Here is a 20,356-nt window from a genome sequence, read left to right as displayed (position 1 = left end):
AAAATCACAAATTAGTCAGAAATTAATAAAATACGACCGTTATAATTTCTCACAATCAGAGGTGACGTCTTCAAAGGTCGTTTTGTCCGACCAACAGGTCAAAACCCAAAATCAGTTTATTATCATGAATGATGAAAAAAAAACATAAAATCATCACATTTGAGAAGCTGAAAGAAGCAAATCTGCATTTTAGCTTAAAAAAATGATTCAATCAATTGCAGGTTAATATTCTGTTGATCGTTGCGGCATTAACTACGTACGACATTTAATGACTGTATTTTAACATGAAACTGTTTCTACAGAATCTTTTTGAGTGAATCAGGTTTTAATTGATGACTATTGAAGCTCATTTCAGTCACTTGGTTTATTTTTGTCTGAGGGGCAGAAACGGACTTCAGTAATCTTCCATTTGAAGTGCAGATTTGAATCTCGACTGAATCTCTGTTTCTACAAACAGGAACAGATCAGTCAATGTGCTGCTCTGTGGCCCAGTTTTTGTAGTTTTGATGACTGTATTTTTACATATAACTGCTTCTATAAGATGTTCTGGACACATATCTCGATATAAAAGATTAAAAAGTGAAATCCTTTACAAACGTTACAGTTTACAGTGATGGCAGCCGGTTCGTGTAAAGAAAGATTTCTGACTCAGCCAAAGACTTTTTTTTTTTTGGTAGCTGTAATTAGTGGAGAGTACATTTGTAGTCCATAAATTAGCGCCCCTCCATATTTGTAGTCCATTAATGTCTTAAACTCTCGGCAGCAGCTGAGAGCAGATCGATAGAGACTCACTGACATGAAGGAGGACTGAACCACGTTCTGAATCGACCCTGAAACCAGCGAAGAGCTACAAGACCACCGACACACCCAAACATCAGCGTTTATAGTCCGTCTGCTAATAAAGCTGCAGATTAAAACCAAACAAGCAGCGATGGAAGAAGTTAAAGATCCTTTACTGCAGTAAAAATACCAATACAGCAACGTACAAATACTACAGTAAAAGTACATAAGTATTATGAGCTTGATGTAGTTAAAGTATTGCAGTAAAAGTAGTGGTTTGGTCCCTCTGACTGATATATTATTATATATGACATCATTAGATTATTAATAGTGAAGCATCAGTGTTAGAGCAGCATGTTACTGTTGTAGCTGCTGGAGGTGGAGCTAGTTTACACTACTTTATATACAGTTAGCTAGTTTAGTCCAGTGGTTCCCAACCTAGGGGTCGGGCCCCTCCAAAGGGTCAGCAGATAAATCTGAGGGGTGGTGAGATGATTAATGGGAGAGGAAAGAAGAAAAAACAAAGTTCTGATACACAAATCTGTTTTCAGTTTTTGGACTTTTTCTCTAATCTTTGATTTTTGCTGAAATATTGGATCATTTGAACATTTATTGAAATGAAAGCATGTGAGAAGTTTAGAGGGAAAAATCACTATTTGGTGGAGCTGTTAACAACTCATAGACATGTGAAATGTGACCCCGACTACACACTGCTTTTTGTAAGACGTCAAAAGCCAAAAAGGTTGGAAACCACTGGTTTCATCTTTAACAATGTGTTGTATTTTAAAAGCTTGTTATATTATCCATATATATATATATATTATCTGTCAGATAAATGTAGTCCAGTTCCTCAGAAAGCAGCAGACTAACAGGTGTTGGACATCAGATGTCGTGTAGGAACATTCAACCTCGTCTCTCTGAAATAAACTTTTCACGTTAAGCTTTTTCTAAAACTAATCTGCAGTAAGAACAAACAACCTCTTTTGTAAGAAGCTTTGAAACAAACAAACAGTGAGCTGCTGATCACAGACCTTTGGACGGCAGCTCTCTGAGTTACAGACAGAAACTCACTTTTAATGAGACTCTGTAACAGGGTCAGAAACGTTTCATCCACAGAGTCACAGATTCAGATGGAAACAGTGGAAGGATGTAGACGTCCATTTCTGCCATAAATTAAGTTTTCATAAGTTAAAGACTGAAGAACTGTTGTGACTGTTTGTGTTTCTGCAGGAAGACAAACTGATCCGATGAGTTTTTGTCTCTGTGCTTCATACTTAATTACTCAGAGCGAGTTGATCCTCTTCAGTCAGTGTGACCCACATCCAGCTTTTATTTTAGTCTTTAAGTCTGCGTCACACACACACACACACACACACACACACACACACACACACACACACACACACACACACACACACACACACACACACAGCTGCATGAAGATTGTTTTATGAATTTAAACTTCGTCTGTCTGCTCAGTATTTATTTGTTTGTTTGTTATGTTGATGTTCTTGATGTTTAACGTCTCTCACCTGTCAGGTTTTACCTGCCTGCCTCTACGTGCACACTCTCCACACACACACACACACACACACACACACACACACACACACACACACACCTGCACAAATACTGTCAGTGACGCAGTTTGACTGAACTTCTGCTTTCTGTAAAGATGTGAGACAGATTCTTCAATTATTCTGATTATTGATTAGTTATTCTCTGGTTCACGCTTTCATGTGTTTTTGTAAAACTTATTTTATCCTAAATATTTAATTTTCATAATTTATTTTGTTTTAGATTTTTAGACAATATATCAACTCTAATTTTTAAGAGGCAGCTGGTTAGCATTCCTGGCTAACTGAAAAAATCGTAATACTTTGAGAAAATATGTCACAATATATTGAGAAAAAAAATATAGTTCGAGATGAAAAGTCATATTATTTCAAGAAAAAAGTTGTAATATTCCTAGAAAAGGAGGATTTACAAAGAGGAAGTTGTAATATTTCAAAAGAAAGTTTTAATATTCCAGGGCTGTAGTCAACCAAAGAAAATGTTGGTCGACTAAAATCGTACATAATCTTCAACTGATCAATCAGTCGCGGAGGGGGGTGTAACAGGACAGAATGCACAGTAAACATTTCTCTGTTCTGTATTTCTCTGTTTAGCATCTTCAGGCTATGCTAACCCATTGTTGCTAACTTTGGAGCTAACCTCCTTCCTTTTCCAGCATTTGGGGAAACAACAGACGTGACTTTTTAGCATTTATTAACCGACACACTGTAGTCTGTGCTGTACATTTACTGCCAGACTGACAACTTACTACTAACCTTTTCCTCTGCTCCGCTCGCATCCACCGTCACTTCTCTGTCCCTCGCTCTTTCCCGCTCGCTACGCAAACATACTCCTTAACGGAGCCGCGCGACCAGTGGTTTCCCAGGCAACGACGCAGAGGTTGACTCACGTACCGGAACAGCGCTGCTCAGAGACTCCCAAACGCTGTGTTTTGAATACACCCCTGTTGTTTTCACAGGTAATTTGTTAGTCTGTCCCCCCCCGCCGCAGGAAATAATGGATTAATCCTGGAAAGCTGTTGATGTAGCACTTTTCTCCTTATGAAAATAACACGGAGATTATTCGACCAATGAGAATTTAGTCGGACGAGAGCATATCGACCAACTAATCGACCAGTCGACCAGCAGACTGCAGCCCTATAATATTCAGAAACAAAAGTTCTGATAGTAAAAGTTTCTTTGAGTCAAATATAAATATTTATAGGTTGATGATGCGTGCGTGTTTAATTATTTCCTGTTAGTTAATCTATCTTCTAATAGTGGATCCTTCCTCTGCAGTCTCACCATCAAGTCATCATTTTAACTAAAACGAAAAAATGATTTCAAAATGCAACTGATAAAATTCTAACTAAACCTTTAACCTTTAACCTTTAACCTTTAACCTTTAACCTCTGCTCAGTGGCTCCAGTCACATCTCTATTGTACCTTTTTCAACATTACATAAAGACTTTCTTCATATAATTATTATATTATTGTGCCTAAAATATAAACATGGAATGTATTTTGGTTTAAAAAGCAAAACACACACACACACACACAAACACACACACACACACACACACACACACACACACACACACACACATCAACATGATGGTTTTAAATAAAGCTTTGGAAAAACAGGAACAATCAGCCAGACGAGAAGTTTCCTGACAGTTTCATAAAAGTGGAACAAACATGCCAAAGCTTCTTACATAACACGCACACACACATACACACACAGACACACACACACACACACACACACACACACACACACACACACACAGACACACACACACACACACACACACAGGAGCAGACATGTTCAGGCAGGTGTGTTCAGGTGAGGCCGTGTGACGCTGTGAAGCAGAATGTAAATAACATTTCTACTGAATGAAGCTGCTGCTGTGTGAGGTCGATATTCATAATAATATATTGTGTGTGTGTGTGTGTGTGTGTGTGTGTGTGTGTGTGTGCAGGTAATTATACTGTGTGTTCTCGTTCTTTGGACTGTGACTTGTAACAGCTGGACTCCCTGAAAAACAAACAGGTCAAAGTCTGTTGGTGTGTTTCTGCCTCTCAAATGTTTACATATTAAGACATTTGGATGGAAACCAGCTGCTGACGGTCGGCACGGTAACCTTCTGGTTAGGACGGACGCCACACGACCGCGACGTCTGCGGTTCGGTTGCAGCGCTGGACCTTTGTTGCATGTCACGCTCTTCTCTCAACTGTCCCCGATCTGATGAAGACATCAAATAAAAAGAAATAACGAATCATCACACACACACATTTAAAAATCCAAACAAAAGATCTAAAAGACACAATTTAGAAGCTTTATTCAGCCGCCTTTTATTTTGAAAAATGACAAAGAAAAACAATTATCGGATTATCAGAATCCTCTCAGATACATTTTCTGTCGTTTGATGGATCGACTGCTCTAATTAAAGCTCTAATTACATTTAGAAATAAACCCTCATAAACTCATGATGTCACTTTCAGTTATTTTAGATTATTAAACAGAATCATATTGTAATTTCCTGCTTTAGCAAATACCTAAAAGTACTGAATATAGTCAATATTACTCAGTCATAATCCATCATTTTCTATTATTTCCCAGTATTATTGATTAATGAGGGTTGCACCGTGTGCACAGATGTGTCCGGTGAAGCCTGCTGTGTGCTGTGAAGGCCGCGGGTTTGAATCCCGGCTGAAGACTCTGCTGCAGAAACAGAAAGAGGAAGAAGCCGAGGAGAGAGAGAGAGAGAGCGGCGTGACAGGACTGGTTCATGTGTGGGAGGATTATTTTTCTTTTTCTCTTTAGAAAAAGAGGAGCTGAAGTGAAAAAGCTGCCCACTTGTTTACCTCTCTCTCTCTCTCCTACCTTCCTCCTCCTCCTCCTCCTCCTCCTCGTTGTCGACCTCTCGCTCTGTCATAGGTTCCCCTCTTTCAACTTCCTGTTTATGAACACGGCGGAGCATGTGTGCGTCGTCACGTGTTTGTGTATCGCATTCATGCATGTGCTGTGTGTCTGTGTGCAGATACATGAGAGGCTCTTTAGCACCTGTTGACATAGCAACCAGCTCTCAACAAGACATTTGGAGAAGAGGAGTGGGAGGAAGAGCGAGAGAGAGAGAGCGGGAGAGGGAGAGAGGGAGAGGGAGAGAGAGGGAGAGGGAGCAGCAGAGGAGGTGGGAGGAAAATATAAACACAAAGAGCCTCAAATTAAAGGCTTCAGACGGAGCTGAAATAAACGCAAGAAAACCTCCAACTTGTCTAGAAAAGTCTGATTCCACATGAAGACCAGTTCACTTCTGCTGCTGGTTTATTGGTTCCAGTAAGTTACAGTTGGAGCAGCTGATGTTCTGTTTTCACTTCTTTCTTTAATCAATATCCTCAATGTTTCTGAACATAGAAGCTCAGGATTCTCCTGGATGATCTTATTTTTACTGAAGACGTCAAAACTATAAAAGAACAAAAAGTTTCCTCAAAGTCGCCGCCGTCGCTTTGATGGCAGCTTCGTACACGGTCAGCGATTTGTGAAGCAGCCTCATTAAATAGTCACCTGGACGGTTTTCACATACGCTGCTTCTCCTTCACTCTGTGCTCCAACTCGTCCCTATGTGGCGATGGTGGAGGCCAGGTCATGTGATGCAGCGCTCCATCACTCTGCTTCCTGGTCAAACAGCCTTACAGAGCCTGCAGGTGTGTTTGGATCTCTGTCCTGACTGAGCACAGACCTGATGGGACGGCGTCAAGCTTTGAAGTTATTGTGACATAGTGGCCAAACCGTGTAATTACATCATGTGATGTGACTTCGATCGTGAAAAAACATCACAACCCGCAGGAAACGACTCATTTCACTGTCAGGATTTGATCCATTCAGTCTGATCACATCAGGAAAGTCTCTTCATCCACATTAAAACATATCGAGTCGACCAGCAGACTACGGCTCTAGTGTCCACGTCTCTTTATACATCCATGGTGTCGCTGCAGAATGTGGTGGCAGCCATGTTGGTTAAACGTGCCACGCCGACACCATCACACCTCCTCCTCCTCCATGCATGATGGAGAAGAATCTAAATATATAAGATGTTTGCAGACAAATAACACCAAATCAACAGCTGCTGTTCAGACGCCTGTGATCGTTCGCACGGTCGTCACACAAATCACAAAAAACTTATTTCCCCCGTTTCTTACATCACACACTACTCAGACGCCCTCAACATGGTCACACATGTACCAGCGGTGACAGTTTGTGGACTATTTTGAGTTTTTGATCAGTTAATTTCAGTGGATTTTCTATGATCAGGCAGATCTTTCACATCAAGATCAACTTTAGTGAACTTCTGTCTGTGTCGACCAGTCAGACACGTGAAGCCGGAGATTCTGAAACAGGAAGCTGTCGTCGTTTATTATCTGTGTGTCACCAAAAAACACGCCGAGGTGGAAAATCACCAGAGTTCCCCTTTAATGATTCTTATTTAGGGAGTTGTCTTGTGGTTTGTGCGGTGAATGTAATCCTCATATATCAGTCTTAAATCTCTCTTTACGTCTCTCCGTCTCTCTCTCTCTCTCTCTCTCTCCGAGGTTGTGGGCGTTCTTTACATCCCATTTGGATTCTGCTGGTTTCTCTCCGCCGCCTCCTACGTTCACACTCCTTCACTCTGTTCTCCCTCCACGGTCACGCCATCTTTTCTCTCTCTGCATCTTTCTGCTCTTCCTTCCTCCACTCATCTTTTTTTTTACTGCAAATTAATCAGTTTGTGCTCATTTTCCAGTGAATCTGTGTGTGAACATATATCACAAATACATAAACATGCAGTGGTTGCAAGACCATTTGAATTCATTCACATTCTTCTGTCTCTGACATATATGAATATATCAGATAGTTTAAATACTAAGTATTGAGATGTTCACTAGAAGAATGGTGACATATTATCAATAAGCCTGTAGTGAAACATGTTTTGGGGAGTTTTAAAGGGTTTTTCCTGAATCCACAACACAGTTTGCATTAAAGTAGAAGTCTGCTGATGCAGAGCAGTGATCTATTAACTAACTATTGTGAAATCTTATTCCACTGCACAGTTGACCTTCGTTATCCAAAAACCATTAAAAACCTGTTAATGAGTCACACAGCTGCACTGGGCAACATGTTCCTTCATATATTAAACCAAATCCAATCAAATCCACTAATTTACCCTTTAATAACAATGAAATTAGGATGTTTTAATGTTTAAGGTCAATTTTAATCAATTGAGAAATTAATGGATTTCAAAGCTGCAACAATTAGTGGATTAATCGATTAGTTGCTAACTGTTAAAATAATCACAACTATTTTGTTAATTGATTCATCACTTTGACTCGTCCTCTGTGACAGGAAACTGAACATTTGAGACGTTTGAAGACGTCATCTCGGGCTTTAGGAAACACTGATCCACATGTTCACTATTTTCTGTCATTGCAAAGACCAAATGACTAATCAATTAACTGAAAAAATAATTGACAGATTAATCGATAATGAAAATAATTGTTAATTGCAGCTCTGATGGATTTAATTTAATTAATGGTATTTTTAATGGAATATATGGACTGATTGGGGGACTAAAAACCATGAAACTCAACTTAATTTATACCTTCAAAGGCCTTAATTTTACAATTAAGGTGGAAGTTCAGGGATTTTGATGGTTTTAATGGGTTTCTACCTTAATCTGTAGTGTAAGTAATGAAGGGGTTCAGGTAATGTTATTCTGTACATTTGATTGTGTTTTTACATCTTTGAATTGGAGGCGTATTTATATCCTGTTCTGATGTCGGATGTTAAACGTGGTCAAAGTTCCAAAACTTGAGGTGAACGTATGTAGAAATGCAAGTCAACACTCAGGGCTTCAACCCGCTTCCTTTACAACGTTTTTTTTCTACCTTGCTGATGAGCTGACGTGTTCAAACAGCCGTCCGTTCTGTAGCCTTGGTTGCTAAGGTTGTTGCTAAGGTGTTTCCATGTGTTGTTCACGTTGTCCGCTCTCATATTTCAGAATTTGATTACGTAGCCTCTGGAGCCGGAGGAAGCTTCCTGAAGCTGACCAATCAGAACAGAGTGGGCTCATCAGGAGGCGGGGCCTTAAAGAGACAGGACCTAAAACGGCCTGTTTCAGACAGAGGCTGAACTGAGAGGCTGCATAAAGGACCAGTAGAAGATAAATAAGGAGTTTTTAACTGGAAATCATGTAAAGATATTCCAGTAGAGCCCCAGAATATAAATATAGAGGCTGGAAACATGCAGAATATGAGTCCTTTAAAACTCTCCACTAAAACAGCACAGATGTAAATGTAGAGTGTTGTGATGAAGCCAGGATGGTATTGACTATTTGACTGATCAATCAACCATGTAATCAGTATCAGAGGTTTAATATCTGTCTGACCCCGTTATCAATACACACACACACACACACACACGCACACACACACTAACACATGTATGTATGATGTTCATTTCTCTCCTCAGTGTTTCTTCTCTCACATTTCCCTCTCCATCCTCTCACTGTCGGCAACGTGGTGTCTCTATGGTAACCGCCTGCAGAGAGGCGGGCCCTGGCAGGACACGCCCACTGCAGCATGCATCTCTCTCTCTCTCACACACACACACACACACACACACACACACACACACACACACACACACACACACACACACACACCAGCAGCAGCAGCAGCAGCAGTATATTTTAGTAAATGTGATCACAGGTTTTGTCTGAGTCGTGCTGTTTCAGCGTCTTAAATTACAGCTGTTGACTGCAGCCGGAGTTTATCATCGCTTCTCTTCTCTCCACCAGTGTTAGTTACAGACTGTTTTAGCTCAGAAAAACAGGTTTTATGTGAATGTTGCACTCTGAAAAACAGAAAACTACAGCAGTGCTCGTCTGTCTTTCTGTCTAAAATAGATCAGTCTTACTTTCTGTCCTCTTTTTTTTTTTATTCCCATAAATGCTTCAGTTCCTGTTTTGCATATTTAAAACAACCACATCTTCAAGGCTAAATATATCTTCATGGCCTACATTTTGTGTGTGTGTGTGTATGTGTGTGTGTGTGTGTGTGTGTTCACAGTTGATTTTCACAACAGAAACATGAACAGTGTTTCAGTCATTTTCAGGGTCTCTGCAGGTATTCAAGAGTGTTAAACGTCCTGTCCAGAGGGGTTGGATATCATCTCTTTCTTGCTCTAGACAGTAACATGAGTCGTACGTTTTTGTTTATTCTTTGTTTGTTTGTATGTGTTTGCAGGCTGTGTACTCAGATCCTTTACTGCAGTAAAAGTACCAATACAGCAAAGTAAAAATACTCCATTACAAGTAAAAGTCCTGCATGAAAAATCCTCCCACAGTAAAAGTACATAAGTATTATGAGCTTGATGTAGTTAAAGTATTGCAGTAAAAGTACATAAGTATTATGAGCTTGATGTAGTTAAAGTATTGCAGTAAAAGTACATAAGTATTATGAGCTTGATGTAGTTAAAGTATTGCAGTAAAAGTACATAAGTATTATGAGCTTGATGTAGTTAAAGTATTACAGTAAAAGTACATAAGTATTATGAGCTTGATGTAGTTAAAGTATTGCAGTAAAAGTACATAAGTATTATGAGCTTGATGTAGTTAAAGTATTGCAGTAAAAGTAGTGGTTTGGTCCCTCTGACTGATATATTATTATATATGACATCATTAGATTATTAATAGTGAAGCATCAGTGTTAGAGCAGCATGTTACTGTTGTAGCTGCTGGAGGTGGAGCTAGTTTACACTACTTTATATACAGTTAGCTAGTTTAGTCCAGTGGTTCCCAACCTAGGGGTCGGGCCCCTCCAAAGGGTCAGCAGATAAATCTGAGGGGTGGTGAGATGATTAATGGGAGAGGAAAGAAGAAAAAACAAAGTTCTGATACACAAATCTGTTTTCAGTTTTTGGACTTTTTCTCTAATCTTTGATTTTTGCTGAAATATTGGACGATGTTGGACAAAATGAGACATTTGAGGACGTCATCTTGTGCTTTGGGGAACAATGATCGACATTTTTCACCATTTTCTGACATTTTATGGACCAAACAACTAATCAAACAGAATCTAGAAAATAATTGAAAATAATGAAAATAATTGTTAGTTGCAGCCTTGTACAAAATCAAAATATTACTTTTTTACATTTTGTGATTTGTTTGGCACCTCTGTGATGTCATCACATAAAGCTGCAACTAACGATTATTTTCATCATCTATTTAATCTGCAGATTATTTTCTCAATTAATTCGATTTGTCTATAAAATGTAAGAAAATAGTGAAAAATACCTGTCAAATCATTTCCTTCAAATACCGTCCAAAATCGCTTATTTTTAATTTACAGAAGAATTTTCATATTTGTGCTTAAAAAGTGACTGAAACAATTTTCAGAATATCTGGCAATTCATTTTCTGTTTTGTTTTTATTTGTTTGCATATTTTAAAAAGTCATTTTTTTTTATTTTAGAAAAAATAAAAACATACATTTCCCTCCATACGTTCAGATATACATGAATCCAAAGTGCAGGAGGCGGGAAGCTAAACACTGATGCAAACAGCTCTCCTGAAAACTCAACACAAGATGAACAGAGTTACAATAAACAGGAATAACGAGTGGTGGAAGGCTGATCAGCTAATTGATTAATGGTTTGGTTTTGAAGGTGCATTTTATCTCTTCTGCTAGGCTAACAGTTTCCCCCTGCTTCCAGTCTTTATGCTAAGCTAGGCTAACCACATATTTCTGTGCGGGACACACAGAGAGATGAAACTGACATCCATCTTCTCATCAGGAGGTTTAAAGAAAATGTTAATTTTTTTTAGATAAAATGGAGACAAAGCAGCAGAGATCTCGATATGTTCAGTGTGAGTTTAAATTGCTTGCAGCCATATATTCAAATATGTGGAACGGCATCTGAGTGTTGATTTCCATAGATTTGTATGTGCTTGTCTCCAGCTGTCTGTGTATTCACTTCAGATCTTCAGTTCATCTCTAAACGCAGGTGAGTTTGTAAGAAAGAGATCAGAGGTCAAAGGACAGAGGTCACCGAGTCTTTATAATGTTGTTTAACTCTATAATGCTAACACATCAGCGTCCACCGGTTTGAGCTTCTTAAATGTGCTGATTTGCTGCTTTTCACTGTTTTATATTATAGTAATAAAACTATTATCTTTGTGTTTTTTATTGTTGATCAGACAAAACAAGACATCTGAATGTTTGGACTTTAGGAAATTGTGATCAGTATTTTAAAGAGGACAAACTCACTGCACATTTCCAGCCTCTATATTTATATTCTGGGGCTCTACTGGAATATTTTGCATGATTTCCAGTTAAAAACTCCTTATTTATCTTCTACTGGTCCTTTATGCAGCCCCTCAGTTCAGCCTCTGTCTGAAACAGGCCGTTTTAGCTCCTGTCTCTTTAAGGCCTGCCTCCTGATGAGCCCACTCTGTTCTGATTGGTCAGCTTCAGGAAGCTTCCTCCGGCTCCGGAGGCTACGAAAACAAACTATAGTAGCAGGATTTCACTTCTTTTTCTCCTTCTTTACTCCAAATGTCAACTTCTCAAATCCATCCGTACATGTTGGAGCTGAACAACACATGGAAACACCTTAGTAACCACCTTAGCAACCACCTTAGTAACCACCTTAGCAACCAAGGCTACAGAACAGACGGCTGTTTATGGGCATGTGCGATGAGCGGATGTCAGCTCATCAGCATAGTAGAAAAAAACGTTGCAAACAAAAATTGATAATGAGAATAATCGTTAGCTGCAGCTCGAGTCGTGTCCCATGATGAATCCTAAAACAGCAGTTCTGGGAGTTTATGTAAACAGTAAATATTATAAATATATACTCTAATGTAGAGCTGATCATCGGCTCAGTGAGGATGTAGATTAAAGAGCACGAAATGGAAAAAAAAATCACCTACAAACAGAAACTATGGACAAAAGCATTTAAAAAAGATGGCGGCCGCTCATCAGAGATAATATCTGAGGCCCATGAAGTGAACACAATGAAACTGAAAAATGAATTTTGTGTCGTAATGCAGATTTATTATGAATCCATCAACTTTTATTAATCACTTTCTACTTGTTTGTTTATTTTTCTGTCATTTTTTCCTTCCTCTGTTTTTGTTTTCTGTCTCTTTTCTAAAGTCAGATCATTTTCACAAACTGCTGTGAGCAAATCAAAAGAAGATAAACAGCAAGTCTCTCTGTGTTGTTGTTGTTGTTATTTGTGTTTGAAGGTTGTCTGTACAGCTAATCTCTCCGTCTGTCTGTGTGTCTCTGTAGAAACCCTGCTGGATGACTTCATGTTGACACATCCCATCTTCCTGACGGCCGACAGGTTCCAGCAGGTCCTGCTGCAGCAGTATCCTTCACATTCACACACCTTCACATGCATAATTACCTGCACAGAATGTGCTCTCAGCGCTGCCTTGTGTACCTGCATGTGACCGCAAAATGGACGCCCAGATATGCACGTGTGAGCTGAGATCAGAGTCCACTTTTATCATAGGTGGCGCTATTAAGACGCTAAACTATAACTGAAAACATTTAACCTTCAACAAAACCCTGATTTTTTTTTTTTTTTTTTTAAACTACTGGCAAACAGGTTCAACTTTCTTTAAATCTACTGGTGGCTGTTGGGAACCCTTCACCGTAACTGGTAAAATAATGAAAACAGACAGTAACACATCATGTAGCCCCGAAGTTAGCGACAACCTGACCAGGCTCACTTAAGGTGGACCAGCTATTCTCTTTTTAGCGACAATCTCAGGGCTTGTGTCCATATAGCATGTTTTTCTGAGTGCCAGTGTCTTTCTTCAGTTGTCCCCAGTAAGGAGGGAGCGTATGCTGCAGCATGTAGTTCTGCACCCAGCAGCTTTTTTCTCTTCTGAGTTCTCTGAGCGCTTCTAGTTGAAAATCTCTGGTGTCGTCACTGTTGCTCCTTTTCAGGCAACCAATCATATGTCAGACGGATCGTGTCACATCCTCCTTGCTCTCAAGCGGCGACACCGCGGACGTCACAGTTATTAAGCTTGTCCATGTAAAGTATGAAGGCAAACGTCCTCCAGTTGGTGCTCATGATGAAAAAAAAATAAAAAGCAAAGGGACGATACTAGTTTATCATTCAGTGATGGTCAGAGTGGTGATATGTTGTCTTAGAAACAAACAGTGCAGCGTTTTTTTTCTCTCACTGCACAAGCGTTTATTCCAACGCTCCCCAGCGCCCTGCTAGAGAAAAACGCTAAATGGACACAAGCCCTCAGCTGCTGCATGTCTCAGACGGCCTGCAGGACGACACTGCTCCTCAGAGTAGTTCTGTGTAAGGCAGACGCCACTGAGCATGTGCGGGAACACAGTTCTGTTTACAGCTTCACTAGCTTGTTGTGCTGCGATCACAACCTTCCGACTTTGCATCACATTGTAAATTCCTCAAAGAACTTCAGTCGACAGGTTGTGATGAAGCACAAGCATCATGAAGTAATGAGGCTTCAGTCTGACTGATACTGAGCTCATCTCACTTCAAAAATACGGCTGCAAGTAATGATTATTTTATAGTCACTTTTTAAGGAAAACTACCAACAGTGAGAATGTGCTGCTTCTTTGGTGTGACATTGTTCTTCTGATCAGCTTCGTGCTGCTGATGGCGTCTAGCTGAACGATAAGAAGACTGTAGATCTGTGAGTGTCTGTCTTTTTTATTTCAAGACGTCACCTTTGACTCTGGGAAATTAAAACAGATGTTTTTCACCATTTTCTGACAAAACACATTAATTGAGAAACTAATTGTCAGATGAATCAATAATGAAAATAATAATTCGTTGCAGCTCAACCTAAAACAAAACTGTTGTTTAGTTTATGTGACGACAGGACAGATGTGCCAAATAAATTACAAAATGTAACAAGTAATATTTTGACTTTGTATAGAGCTGAAACTAACAATTATTTTCATTATTGATTAATCTGCTGTTTATTTTCTTGATTAATCAATTAGTCATTAAAAGTCTTCAGTGTTTCTTAAAGTCCAAGACGACGTCCTCAAATGTCTTGTTTTATCCACAAGTCAAAGATATTCAGTTTACTTTCATAGAGACTAAAGAAACCAGAAAATATTCAGGTTTAAGAAGCTGGAATCAGAGAATTTGCACTTTTTCTCTTTAGTAAAAAAAAAAAGACTCAAAACGATAAATCAACATACATACATATTAAACATATTAAAATGCATCTGAATACACAACAGTTAACAACATATCTGAGTCCATGAAGTTACAGGTGAAGCTGCGTCGTTAAAAATGCAAATGAAACAGTGTTTTCTGTGATAGCGTCCAGTTTAATACTCACCCACACAGAGAGCTGCAGGGAGGAGAGGAAGTAGAGCAGAGAGCGATGTGGGCGGAAGAAGAAGAGTGGGAGGGATGGACATCTTCATCTCTCAACTGCTGCTCTCAGAGGGAACGACTTAAATATGTGGAGACGTTTAAGAAGTAAATGAATATAAACATGAATAACTGTATGTGAAACGTTCAGGGACCCGTTCAGTGTGTCTGGAACTGACACCATCTGAGTGAGACAGAAATATGAAACAACAGTAATCCACTGATAAACGTCTGTTTCCATGGTTACAATACAAAGAGAAAATAATCGACAGATTAATAGATAATGAAAATATCTGTCTGGCTTTAATTCCACTTGTATTTCCCAGAGCTTTATGGGAACTGTAGTCTCAAAAACAATTATCTTCATTATCAATTAATCTGTCAATCTTTTTCTCAATTAATCAATTAGTCGTTTGGTCCATAAAATGTCAGAAAATGGTGAAAAATGTTGATCCGTGTTTCTTAAAGTCCAAGACGACGTCCTCAAATGTCTTGTTTTGTCCACAAAGATATTCAGTTTATTGTCATAGAAACCAGACAATATTCACATTTAAGAAACTGTTTTTCTTAAAAAAATGACTCAAAACAATTAATTGATTATCAAAATAGTTGACAATGAATTTAATAGTTGGCAACTAATCGATTAATCATTGCAGCTGTGCATGTATGACACAGAAAAGCCTCAAATTCTCACATTTTAGGAGCTGCAACCTGCAAAAACAAGAGACTAAAACCACTATTCGATTATCAAAATAGTTTCTGTCAATTGACTAATCGATTAATGGACTAATCAATTAGTCCAGCTTTAAGACAAACAGCTGTAAAATGAGAGTTTAACTACTTTATCAAAACATGCAGGATCACCTCTGAGCATCAAACCATAAAGATCAGAGAGCTCCACAGCAGCGCCATCAGGCCGCCGCCGCCGCCGCTGCGTTCATGAAGCAAACGAGAAAGAGAAAGTGAGAGACGGTGTGTGTGTGTGTGTGTGTGTGTGTGTGTGTGTGTGTGTGTGTGTGCGTAGTGAATGTGGGTCATCATGGCGGGGTGTCTCTCTCTCTGTAGTCGCAGACTGAAGCTGAAACATTAAAATCGGAGCTGGATGACAGTCGCTGCAGTGACGGTGCAGCTTCCTGAAGTCTTTGGTCGGATTTGATGCTACAGAAACTAAAACCTGACTGAATCTGACAACCTGCACTGACTGAAGTAATGGGCCATTGTTGCCTTTTTAGGCAGCGGTGGAAATTAACTAAGTACATTCACTCAAGTTCTGTACCTCAGCAGGGGCGTTGGCTGGTTTAACCATCAGGGGCTGAGCCCAGATTCTTCCCCATCAAAAACTTTTAAAAGTTACTTCTCAACAGACTGTTTCCGTGCTTTGTTCTTGCCTGTGAGGGCTACATATTGCTTTAGAAAATGAAAAAACTGGGGGAGGAAGGAAGCGTTTGGATATGATTTACCATATAATCTGCACATGAATATTCCAGCCACTCGAATGTCTCCAACCAAAATGATATTATCATATCAGATACCAACTAACATTATTACTGTAGGCCAAACTCATAATACAATGATGCTTTCACAAATGAGAGTTGAAAACGGCTAACTACTCTGTGACTGAGCAAAGTTTCAGAATTTGGTTGCAAAATCATTACTGATGGACCGACATGATATGAATCACAATAAACGATTAAAGAATAAACTGTATATTACATCAATATCACTAAGATTCAGTGTTTATTTCATCTGACATCTCTCATGAGTGACAACTTTTTAAACTGACCAACGTTATCAGCTCAGCTAGTAGCCTGAAGTTGTGTTTTATGGAAGCTGTCGATGTATCACATGATTAGAAAAAAAGTTGGGTTGGTCAGAAACTTTAACCCAATAGGACACAAGTATTTCCACGTATTTTCCTGTAAACCCTCTCTGATTGGTCTTGCTTCTGGTCTGCTCACTGAAAATACAAAATCACAACACTGCTGTCTTCTTTAGTGACAAACTGCTCAAAGTAGAGAATTATTCAGGGCTAAAGAAAAACTCTTCAGAGCTACAGCCCTGTCCCCGTCCATGTGATGCTACTTTCTACATTTCAGAGGGAAATATTGTACTTTCTACTCCACTACATTTATTTGACAGCTTTAGTTACTTTTCAGATGAAGATTTGACACAATGGATAATATAACAAGCTTTTAAAATACAACACATTGTTAAAGATGAAACCAGTGGTTTCCAACCTTTTTGGCTTTGTGGTTTCAAACTGAAATTATTGGCATTTTCTTCTTTTCACCCTTTATTTAAAAAAACCCCCAAAAAAACACTTTATCGTTCTGTCTTTTCATATTTTGTCCTGATGGTGACGCTGGAGGTGTTTAAAACCAGTAGGATTCATCCTCTGTCTGATGGACTGACAGGACCTTCTTGTCTTTTGTCTTTTATCTGCTAACGTGTTTCAAGTTTCTTCCTTAACTCAAACTTTCCCAGATTCTCTCTGGAGACGGAGGGGAAGGATGGAGAGGAAAGAGGGAGGGAGAGGGAGGCAGAGGGTGAGAGAAGAGAGGGAGGAGGAGGAGGACGAGGAGGAGGAGGAGGAGGAGGAGGAGAGAGGGATGGAGAGACGGAGGGAGGGATGGACAGAGCAGAGAGGAAGCAGGCGGTGCTGAACGTGGCGTTCCGATACCTGGACACCTACAGAGAGCTGCTGCAGGAGGAGGGCGAGCGCAGCAACAGCTTCCCAAAGGTAACACAACATATAACACACACATACACAACAACACACACACACAACAACACACATACACAACAACACACACACACAACAACACACACATCCTCTGTTCACTCTGCAGCAGCTGCTCCTTAAATCCTCGTGTTTCTGGTGCTTCAAACACAGTTCTTGTACTTTGGTTGCTTCATAAACAAGTGTTTTGCACCAGTGTTTTAAAGATATTTGTTGTTGGAAGTCAAGTGCAGCTAATTTGGGATTCAAAAGCTGCCAAAAACATTTGAAATTCATAAAAAAAAATGTAAATATGGGATCCAGTAAGGGTCAAAAAGATTTTAAACTTGAGAAATGATGTTTAAGGCATGACTTTTACTTTGAAGTTGTTGGAAGTAAAGTGCAGCTAATATGGGATTCAAAAGATTCCAAAAACATTCATAGTTTTTAAACTGATGTAAATATGGGATCCAGTAAGGGTCAAAAAAGATTTAAAACTTTTAAAATGATGGTCAGATTTGACTTTTGTTTTGACATTGTTGGAAATAGTGCAGCTAATATGGTTTTTAACTTAAGAAGCAATGTTCAAAAAATGACTTTCATCCTTGATGTTTCTATATGGAAGCCCATTTAATCCAGAAAAAGGAGAAAAAGTGGATTAAAAGTTAACAATATTAAATGAGAAGTCTAAATTGTGAGATTTTCAGTCCAATATTTGCTTTACCATGAGTATATGGGTATTTTTTTAAAAATTCCATTATGTCAAATTTTTCATTTATTTTGTCAGACTACATTTGTATTTGTCTGTATTTTGTTGACTCGGCATCATAAGTGAACAGTCCTGAGGCGTTTCTGGTGTTTCTGGTGTTTCTGGCGTTTCTGGTGTTTCTGGTGTTTCTGGTGTTTCTGGTGTTTCTGGTGTTTCTGGCGTTTCTGGTGTTTCTGGTGTTTCTGGTGTTTCTGGTGTTTCTGGTGTAAACACTGTCTGAAAGAAAATAAGATGATTTACTGTAGTTGAGTCACTGAGTTGCTAAATTACGGTCTGTGTATTACAGTTGATATCGTATTATTGGTAAAATGATCAAAGCAATATGATGACAACAATGAGACAGAAAGTGAAACAATCACACACACACACACACACACACACACACACACACACACACACACACTCAGGTACAGATGATCACATCTTTGCAGGACGGGAACTGTTGATGTTGACATCTGGTTGTCTTGGCAACCGCACTGACTCACATACCTTTGATAACTTTCTGACCTTTTACACACACACACACACACACACACACACACACACACACAGTAACACGGCCTCATCTGCTCTCTTTGACAAAGAACAAACAAGTTCTTTGTTAAAAGTGTGAAGTAGAATTTTAAATGACTGTGTGTTATCATTGTGTGCAGGAGCTTTACCTGTGTGCAGTTCAGGAGTTGAGTCGGTATCCAGAGCTGGTGGAGGACGTCCTCAAACTGCAGAGATGGACCGAGATCTTACACTGCCCGTAAGACACACACACACACACACACACACACACACACACACACACACACACACACACACACACACACACACACAGAAACTTTATACACATCTAGGGCTGGGCGATATGGACAAAATCAAATATCACAATATTTTTGACTAAATACCTTGATATTGACATTGCCACAGTATTGTAGGGATGAGTATCACTGCTCTCACAAAATATTTATACAATGAGATTTTTGATAAATAATCATTAATAATGTGAATATAATGACTAAGGGGGTAAATGCAAATAAAAGAACAGCTGGAACAGTCTGTTAAGTTCAGAAAACAACATTTTACTGTAATGCAGCTTTAAACCAGGAAAAGACAACACTTTTATCACATATTTACTATCATTTGTAAAGCATCTCTGTATCATAGTTATCACATTTTTATCACAGCAAATATTAATATATATTTTTACCATGTGTTTATTTATATTTATCTTGTAATTATTATATATTTCTCATGAAGATAATAATAACGCTTATTGTTATTATATTGTTATGTTATTATTACTATTACTAGTGGTAGTAGAAGTTGTTGTTGTTTTACCAGTGAATAATGATAATGATACAAATCTTTTAATAGTCAGTATGAAAGGAGGAAAACCTCTTTCACTGCTCATATGGACACGTGACTGCTGGTTTCAGACACAGTGGAAAGACTGTGAACCCGTCCTTTAAAGAGGTTAGATTTTATTGTATAGAGTCAAACAACCCTTTAATCTGTTTTAATTCTGTCTGTGTTTGTTCAGCTCTGATGAGGAGAAGGAGAGCAGGAAGAAGCAGGTTCGTCCTCTGTTCAGACACTTCAGACGCATCGACGCCTGTCTGCAGCCCAGAGAGGCTTTCAGAGGCTCCGACGAGAGTATGACACACACACACACACACACACACACACACACACACACACACACCTGTACACACCTACAAGCATGCATGGGCAGAAATATAAAAGCTACTGTACTATATTATCTGTAAATACAAACACAGTTGAAAGGCAAACACACCTGCACTCTGTGGTCTGAATAAACAAATCACACACTGACTGACACACCCTGGACACACCCACACACACACACACACACACACACACACACACACACACACACACACACACACACACTTTGTGTTATCAAAGGTATCAGAATAATTTAGTTTGTTGTACAGTATGTATCTGTAGTCACCATTTATCCGCTATTTATCACGTACCAACACATTACCTTGCTATAAACACCTAATATAGCATTGATGTAGGTAGCAGCTACACAGGCTAGCAGTCTTTGTGCTAAATGAACCTATTTAATGTTATGGTTGCCATTGGTTGCTAATTGGT

General features: G+C 39.1%; 1 protein-coding gene across 1 annotated transcript in view; it reads left to right on the top strand.

Annotated features, from left to right (window-relative positions):
* rapgefl1 (Rap guanine nucleotide exchange factor (GEF)-like 1) overlaps positions 1 to 20,356 on the top strand; it is a 54,441-nt gene that overhangs the window by 12,989 nt on the left and 21,096 nt on the right. Inside the window, exons 3-6 of the mRNA XM_067616071.1 lie at positions 12,668 to 12,746; positions 17,241 to 17,496; positions 18,898 to 18,995; positions 19,776 to 19,888. Of these exons, the coding sequence (XP_067472172.1) occupies positions 12,668 to 12,746; positions 17,241 to 17,496; positions 18,898 to 18,995; positions 19,776 to 19,888 (546 nt within the window). The remainder of the gene's footprint in view (positions 1 to 12,667; positions 12,747 to 17,240; positions 17,497 to 18,897; positions 18,996 to 19,775; positions 19,889 to 20,356) is intronic.

This window comes from Thunnus thynnus, chromosome 17 (assembly GCF_963924715.1).
Source record: "Thunnus thynnus chromosome 17, fThuThy2.1, whole genome shotgun sequence".
NCBI classification, from domain to species: Eukaryota; Metazoa; Chordata; class Actinopteri; order Scombriformes; family Scombridae; genus Thunnus; species Thunnus thynnus.
Note: the sequence above shows the minus strand (reverse complement) of the source record. Positions and strands in the feature narration are given on the sequence as shown.